Source organism: Alnus glutinosa, chromosome 12, assembly GCF_958979055.1.
Source record: "Alnus glutinosa chromosome 12, dhAlnGlut1.1, whole genome shotgun sequence".
NCBI classification, from domain to species: Eukaryota; Viridiplantae; Streptophyta; class Magnoliopsida; order Fagales; family Betulaceae; genus Alnus; species Alnus glutinosa.
Window position 1 is genome coordinate 26,402,396 of NC_084897.1, and position 8,124 is coordinate 26,410,519.

The window sequence follows — 8,124 nt, forward strand, 5'->3', positions numbered from 1 at the left end:
CCTACCAATTAATAGATAAGAGCTAAGTAGAAGGTATCAATAATTAATGATTTGTGAAAAATAAGAGTACAAATGGCGGAGGCTTTTCAAAATGCAAGGTTTACGTTACACAGTCCAAAAAAAAATATAAAGGCACACATAGGGATGCTTTGTAAAACTCGTCAATATGCGGAATATGATTTTCTCTATTTTAACTTAAAATAGATTATAATCCTGATGATGCGGTGCGTCGATCATCACAACAACTCGTCACCATTAAGTAGTTGTCGTGCACGAACCCGGACCTGCAATCGTGCGAGCGCGTGCATGCAATGCAGGGCTATACGTGCCTGTCTCCTTACACACACCCCACGAGCCACTGCTTGTAGCTTCACCAGACTCTTAAGCGCTCTATAAGCCCGTCTTGCCTATAAACAACAAAAACCCAAAAACAGATTTTTAATTTGTTACATGATAAAACCCCATATCCAATTATTCATCATATACTTTTACTAGGAAATGTATTGGGTCGGATGACGTACGTACAAGATGTCCCCTGAAAAATGCTTGGATCTTGATGGCTGCAATACCTTCTTTGGTTAAATATTCTTTCGTCGGGGATGACAGTGTAGATGGAGTTGTATCATTGGCGTCTTCGAAGTTGATTGTCTCCTCTGTTACAGTTGCTTCATCAGTGGAAATTCTCGCACAAGGGTTGTTGTGGGGGAAGATGATATCTCTATGTGGTGCCTTCCTGAACTTTCTTCGGACTATGGCGAATAGATTCCGGGACACTCTCACTGTTCTCTGTCTGTTTTCCTTCTTTCTAGAGCTTGATACCAGGTTCTTAAGTGACCCAAATGCTCGTCTTGCCTGCCAAAAATATTATTTTGGTTTAGAGTGTGTTTGCAGACTAAAAGTATAATTTTAAAGGTTAGACTACGATTTTATTAAATGCTTAACTGAATTTTTAAAAATTACATTTTTAAATCACATGTTTTAAAATCACATGTTTTGAGATCGTAAATCTAAACAAACCTTAACTACTCGCCAAGTGATTATCAATACATAAAAAAATTAAAATAATAATAATAATAATAATCATAAAAAAGTTAAGAACTAAATCCAAATTAAGGCTTGGATGAAGTACACGATGGCCCCTGAAAATTGCTTGGATCTTGACGGCTGCAACATCTTCTTTGGTTAATTCTTCCTTTTGTGATGATGGTGTTGATGAAGCTGCACCATTGCCGTCTTCGACCTTGATGGTTTCTTCTTTAACAATTGCTTCTTCGGTGGAGCTGCTTCGAGTAGCTTTAGGAGATCTTCTACGAAACCTTCTTTGGACAATGCTGAAGCAATTTGGGGGCATTCCCTTTCTTTTCTTTTTGGAGCTCGTTGCAATCGTCTCACGTGCTCGAAATGTCTGTCTTACCTGTTCAAGAAAGATCAATGTCAGGCTATGTGCATAATCTTATCCATTAATATGAATCGAAAGGAAATGTAATTAAATGGAATGGAATAACTACAAGATGGCCCCTGAAAGATGCCTGGATCTTGATGGCTGCAGTATCTTCTATGGTTAAGTCTTTCTTCTCGGATGACAGTGTTGATGATGAAGCCTCACCATTGGCGTTTAGAAAGCTGATTGTTTCTTTGGTCACTTCTTCATTTCTCGCTGATGAAGCTGTTTGTTCATTGCTTTCTTCTTTAGCAATTGCTTCTTCAGTGGAATTGCTTGGAATGTGGCCATCGGGAGAGAGAATGTCTCTACGAGATGTTCTGCGAAAGACTATTTTAAAGCAATTTCGGGACATTCCCGTTCTTTTCTTTTTGGAGTTTGTTGAAATGCTCTTATCACCTGCTCGAAAAGTTTTTCTTGCCTGTTAAAGTTAAAAGTGATCCAAACCCAAGAAAGACCCCTGTTACATTAGCATTATCCATTGAAAAAGAATGAAATCTAGCTTGAAAAGAAATATAATAGATTAGAAAGAATACAAGATGGCCCCTGAAAAATGCTTGGATCTTTACCGCTGCCATATCTTCTCTGGTCATTTCTGTCTTCTGGGATGACAGCGTTGATGAAGCTGCAACAGTGGGGTCTTCAGAGATGGTGGTTAGAAAAGATGAAGCTGCAACAGTGGGGTCTTCAGAGATGGTGGTTAGAAAAGATGAAGCTGCAACAGTGGGGTCTTCAGAGATGGTGGTTAGAAAAGATGAAGCTGCGACAGTGGGGTCTTCAGAGATGGTGGTTAGAAAAGATGAAGCTGCAACAGTGGGGTCTTCAGAAATGGTGGTTAGAAAAGATGAAGCTGCAACAGTGGGGTCTTCAGAGATGGTGGTTTCTTTTCTAACATTTGCTTCTTCAATGGAACTGCCTGATCGATTGGTGGTGGTACGAGATGGTTTGCGGGACTTTCTTCGAACTATTCTGAAGCAACTCTGGGACTTCCCCAATCGTTTTTTTCTAGAGGTTGTTACCACGCTCTTAGGACCTCGAAATGCCAGTCTTCCCTGTCAAATTTTGAGATGATCAAAATTCAAAACCCAAAGAAAATTACCGTTAGGTTGTAAATGCCGACTGACATGGGGTTTGGAGAAAGTACGTACAAGATGGCCTCTAAAAAATGCTTGGATTTTAGTGGCTGCAGTATCTCCTTTGGTTGAATCCTTCTTTAGGAATGATGATGGTGTTGGTGAAGCTGCAATATCTTCCTCAAAACTTGCTGTTTCTTCACTGGAACTTCTTGTGCTTGTTTTGGTAGCGGGAAGAATGGTGTGAGACGATCTGTGAAACTTTCTTCGGACCGAACTGAACCATTGTTTCGATATCGCCATCCTCGTATCTTGTCTCTCTAGTCTGTTCATGGAGCTTGTTTGGTTTAATATCTTCTTGGCTCAACAACTTCGGAAGTGGTCGCGTGCAGGTAGTGTATATGCGCACCATGTTTGCTTTGTGTGTGTGTGATCTGAGAGAGACAGAGAGTGAGAGAGAAGAGGATTCTATCTGAGAACGTGGCAGGATGAATTTCTCTGCCGCAACAAACCAGCCAAAGATTTTCAGACCGGGAAAAGATTCTCAAACGAATAAAAATATAAAGCTTCTTTTTCTTTTTTTTTTAAACTCTCGTATAAGAAAAATGTTTGGGATACAGCTTTTAAGTCATTTATAAATTATTAGAAATGCCATTTGTAATGTTCCCTTTTTCACAAAAAATGTAAAAAGTACCCCCTAATAAAAATTCGGGAAAAAAAAAGAGAGAAAAATTCAAAAAAAAAAAAAGAAGCAAAAAACTCAGGGGAAATAAAAAAACAAAAAATTTAGGAAAAGATTTTCCAGAAAATCTAATGTAAGGGGGTACATTGCAACCCCAATAGTAGTTTGGGGCCAGGGCATTATAGTAATTGAAAGTTGTGAGATATTGCAAATTGCACGGTAGTTAAGAGAAATGTCAATGTACTCTCAGTAAAGCATTCCATTTTTTTTTTTGCTTTGTTATGTGAACAGTCAACAATCCATGCCACTTAGAAAGTGGCCTCAACGTATAAGAAAAAGGAAGTTGAGGGAAAACGCTGGCATGACATAGCATCTAGGCGATGAGGCAGTCATACATGTAGATATAAATGAAAAATTAGTATGGCTTGGCAATTCTCTTGCAACATATGGTTTAATCTCATATGGTTTAATCATGCATTCGTGAGAAGGCTGAAATTCACTCACATATCAGTATTTAATGATTTAAACACTATGCTGTATGCTCACGCATTATAACAAGACATTTTAATCTAATTTATAGGTCGTTCCTTCCAGAATTCGGCCACAAAGCCGCAACTCATTTGATCTAATATTTAACGAGCTGTATCCAATTTATGCTCAAAATGGTGGTGGCTCTAATATTAAATAATACGAACCTCAAGTAAAACCCACCCTTAAAACTTGGCTTGCAAAGAGAGGGTACCTAAAAGCTTATATACTCACGGTTAAGATTGTACTTAAGCCATATGAGACACTTAAGATCATAAACACGTATCTTGCCACACCATATTCTTTACAAAGTTGACAAGGATTTAATCATCTGTTATTTTTGTGTCAACACAGATCATACATGGGCTTCCTTTTCTATTTTTTTATTTTATATACATTCTCAGTATACCTTTTACCAGGATTTCTTTAGCTATAAAACTGGCACATTATTTTCTGCATGTGACCTTTGCTCTTCCTGAGTTCTCTTATATCAGTAGGTGAGGATTCTGTGAGCAAATACACTTCACATTTGTGTTGGAAGTCCATTCTGTGTCCATGCAGCATACCCACCAGCTATGTCTGTAATTCCACTAAAACCCTGCGGAATAGAGTGAAATTCTTTATCAGCTTTATTCAATTCTTTGAGCAAAGATTATTTGCAGAACAAAAGAGATTCAGATGGGTGGATTATAAAAGACAGAATAATGCATCATTCTTTTGACAGGAAACTTAAAATGGTTTCTTGTCAAAAAGCATTCAGATGTATGTAACGAAGACAAAGTATCTCATCATTTCTTCACTATTAATACAGTTAAACCCACCTATTAATTCTAAGAGTGTTTCATGTGAGAGCTTGGTAGGACAAGTCAAAAGGAAGAAACGGAAAGATGCGCTATTAGTCTAAAAGGACTTGTCAAGTTACAATTGGAGAGATCCCTATAATCACTTACAAATCTCAGTCTTACATAGTAATGAGTCAATGTGGGACTCAACACTCATAAAACTCAAACACTTTTATGATCTACCAATTCAATGTGAGTAATTCCTTTTTGGGGGTATAACAATAATATTGATGCAATAGAACTTTATAACAGACAATGAAACTTAAAATGGCTCCACATTCATGACAACCAATTCAGTACAGGGTCTAAGACACTATCCAGCTTTCAATACAATGAACTTAAAATGGTTTCCTGTCAAACTTCCTTTACCCCTTCAGAGTTGTGCAGGACAAACTATGCCCAACAAGTCTCAAGTTTTCATTTCCTCACAGGGTGATCTATATAGAATACTACAGTGCCCAAGTGGGATATCTACACAATAAAAACGCGAAAGCACCCTATGTTTTAGGTGGAAATTAATGTCATAGTTTTTTTTTTTCCCCAAATTTTACTAAAAATGCATGTGAGAAGATGACAGTTTAATAGACTAGATTTGAGGAATTCCCTCCAACCCAGGTTGGAGGACAGCTTTGTCCATTTGGATATCACTCTGGAAAATTTCAAAATAATCCACAAATGGTCAGCAAACCCAAACGAACAACCGCTTCTAGTAAACTTTTGAAAATATATTAATTTTGCATGAAGGTAATAGCTAGAAATAACTTCAAAATGCAAGACTGTTTTCCTTGCTCTGTTCACTCAATTAATTGGTAGAGTTAACTGACTCTTCAAGCAATAAGAAAATTAATTGTGACTTTTATGTTAAAAGGGAAAGGAGCAGTCAATTTGTGCATCAGAATTGAGGAACTTCTATAGCACCATTACTCTTCTCCCTTTTTGTTCAATAGTGCATTCTTTGGGATTCAAACTTGATCCATAACTTACTTATAAACAGCAACTACATTATTTTTGACCTACAAGAGTTGCCTTTTGCCGAAAGCTTTCTAAAATAATTAGTTAGAAATGTGTTTAGTATCATTTTCTTGTCCATCTTTTGCACATCTCTTTCACAAATCCACCATACTCAAACAGATTCAATGGTAGATTTGCACATCTCTAATATAGACATGTGCAAGAGAATGAACCAGACATTTCTCAATTAGGTAAGACATAACCTACTTGATATATAGCTGACACTGATATTCAACCATTATTATTTTTGTTTTCCAAACTCCCACAACCAGAAATAATCGCTTAAGAACCAAGTTAAAGCTTGATGTGCTTACAGCAGCTAATAGATCAGTGGCAGCCATGAACGACCTTTTCCCAATCTGGCAACCCTGAAAAGCCAGGACATTCAGTAAAACAAGAGGCAATTTTAACTTTCCGACCAGCAAGGGATGAAAAAAATAAAATTAGGAACAGAAACTTACAACAATAATTTCATCGTATTTTCCAAAATGGGATGATACTTCTGCCAGAAAGTTGGGGTTCTTTACCATCCCTATATATAGATGTTGACAAACAAAATTACAGAAGAAGAATTACTCTTCAGCAGAAAGAAAATACAAAATAGGTACCATAATACTGCAAACTTAATCCATTCCTTAGCAGGACATGAAATTTTAACCATAAATAAATTAGCTGCCAAAGTCAATGAAGGATGAAAAGAACCTGATCCAACTCTGTACATGTAAGGGATGTTAATAGCCCCAGAGGCATGTCCTGCACTGAACTCCTCTGGAGTCCTACATACACCATAGATCACTGTTAAAATATTAATTAAATCCTTAAATTTAATTATTTAACGTGTCGTAAGCATATATGAGCCGCTCAAAGAATTGAACAGAAATGTTACAAGAGTACAGTACCTGACGTCCAAATATCGGTGTCCAGCTTGAAATAACTCGTGCGCAACACGGACTGGAACCGACGTCGGAACTCCGGTGGACGCCAAGTTCCCTCTCAGGCCAGACTTCGGAATTCTTGAGTCGTCCCATAAAGAGTTCCATATTACCAACAGAGAAAAATGAATTGAACGCTCTAAAATATAATGGTCTGTTTGTTTGCCAAAGAAAAGAAAACAAGGGACTCGTGCAACTGACCCATCACACTCATATATATATTCATACGAACCTGAAGTTGGAAACTTTTCGGTTACTCCCAATGCTACATCGCTGCGGATTCGCCGATGATGAAAGTAAACACCTACAAGCAATCGTATCAGTAGAGAAAACAGAGAGAGGGAATAAAGGCACAGTAATTGAATTGATAAATAAAGGACACACCTTTGATTGAGATGAGGAGGGCAAAGAACTGGTGGAAGTGAAAACCCAGTGAAGCAAGCAGAGGAAACAAACGGCTTTACCACCATTTCTTCTTTATCTTTTGCTGTACGCGTCTCAGTCTCTCAGAGATTGGCGTGTGGGTGTGTATGTCAGAAGGATGATTGTGGTAGTTAAAGGTGATTATTTAATGGGATGGGTGCATCAGGGAAGGGCGTCACTGCCACGCCAGCTCTCTGCTTTCTGATAAAATTCCGATGGAAGCAAGATGTTGTTGACTGGGTCGTCACGTTGGCACACAAACAAATGTTTGCATGGATAAGTTTTGAACCGCCAAAACGGGCAGGACCCATTGTTGTTTATCGCATCTTTTTTTTCTTTTTCTTTTTCTTTTTCTTTGAAAAGTGTGCGTTTAAATATCATGTTTGGATAAAGGATCATGGCAGTGCTTGGGAAGTGACTTGTCAAGGAAGAATAGTGGATTTTTTATTTTTTATTTTTTTTTTTATTTTTGGTAGAGTTAGTAAAAAATAGTAAATGTAAAAAATTTTGTACAGAAAAATGAAAAAATTTTATATTTTAGTGAATTTTTTTTATTGAATAATAATAAAAAATTTATTAATGTAATATAAAAAGTGAAAAAAAAAATGAGAATATTTGGAAGTTGATTGTTATTAAAAAAGTGAAAAAAAAAAAATATAAACAGTAAAAATTCACTATTTTGGCATGGCGAGCCACTTGCCAAACACTGCCATAATCTTTTTCTCATTTCTATGCCATTAAATTTCAAATTTATTGATTCACTGTTAAATTTGTAGAGTCCTACAAATAATAAATTAAAAAAAAAAAAGATAAATAAATAATAAATTTATCATTTTCCTTGAATAAAACGTGGTGGAAATATGTTAGGTGGATTGAGATCCATGACCATTGCTAGGCAGCACGGGTACAATAAAGTTGAAAAAAAAAATTAAAAAAATGATGGGGTGGTTTTGGAAGTAGATGAACCACCCTAAGTGTCCGATTGGGGTGATTCAACCCCTCTTTTTGACCAACTTAAGAATTGTTCAGTCGACAGTCATCTCATTTGATCGAATTTGGTGTTGCCAATTGCCAAACCACTCTCAATGTTATAGAAGGAGTTTAGCCAACCTCGATCACCTTTTTTTCATTTATTTATTTTTTTTAATGATGAGAGGGTGTGCATTATTTTAATTTTTTAAAATACGTGTTA

At 36.8% G+C, this 8,124-nt stretch overlaps 2 protein-coding genes across 6 annotated transcripts; both read right to left on the bottom strand.

Annotated features, from left to right (window-relative positions):
- Positions 1 to 23: 23 nt before the first annotated feature.
- LOC133851887 (protein IQ-DOMAIN 17-like) lies at positions 24 to 2,844 on the bottom strand. 5 transcript variants are annotated; one of them, XM_062288509.1, is made up of 6 exons: positions 2,590 to 2,844; positions 2,011 to 2,493; positions 1,509 to 1,862; positions 1,130 to 1,414; positions 526 to 852; positions 24 to 407 (listed from the first exon to the last, which is right to left on the bottom strand). In XM_062288509.1, exons 1-6 carry the CDS (start codon positions 2,815 to 2,817, stop codon positions 237 to 239), a joined length of 1,848 nt encoding a protein of 615 aa, XP_062144493.1. In that variant the 5' UTR covers positions 2,818 to 2,844; the 3' UTR covers positions 24 to 236. The 5 variants fall into 5 exon arrangements, with proteins under 5 accessions (XP_062144493.1, XP_062144492.1, XP_062144491.1 ...); XM_062288508.1 differs by having other exon boundaries at positions 1,530 to 1,862; positions 1,978 to 2,493; XM_062288507.1 differs by having other exon boundaries at positions 1,978 to 2,493.
- Positions 2,845 to 3,982: 1,138 nt separating this feature from the next.
- LOC133851002 (thiosulfate sulfurtransferase 16, chloroplastic-like) lies at positions 3,983 to 7,147 on the bottom strand. Its single transcript, XM_062287287.1, has 7 exons — positions 6,894 to 7,147; positions 6,742 to 6,813; positions 6,477 to 6,590; positions 6,280 to 6,353; positions 6,039 to 6,109; positions 5,892 to 5,945; positions 3,983 to 4,322 (listed from the first exon to the last, which is right to left on the bottom strand). The coding sequence occupies exons 1-7, from the start codon at positions 6,977 to 6,979 to the stop codon at positions 4,248 to 4,250; spliced, it is 546 nt and encodes a 181-aa protein (XP_062143271.1). The 5' UTR covers positions 6,980 to 7,147; the 3' UTR covers positions 3,983 to 4,247.
- Between the last annotated feature and the right edge of the window lie 977 nt (positions 7,148 to 8,124).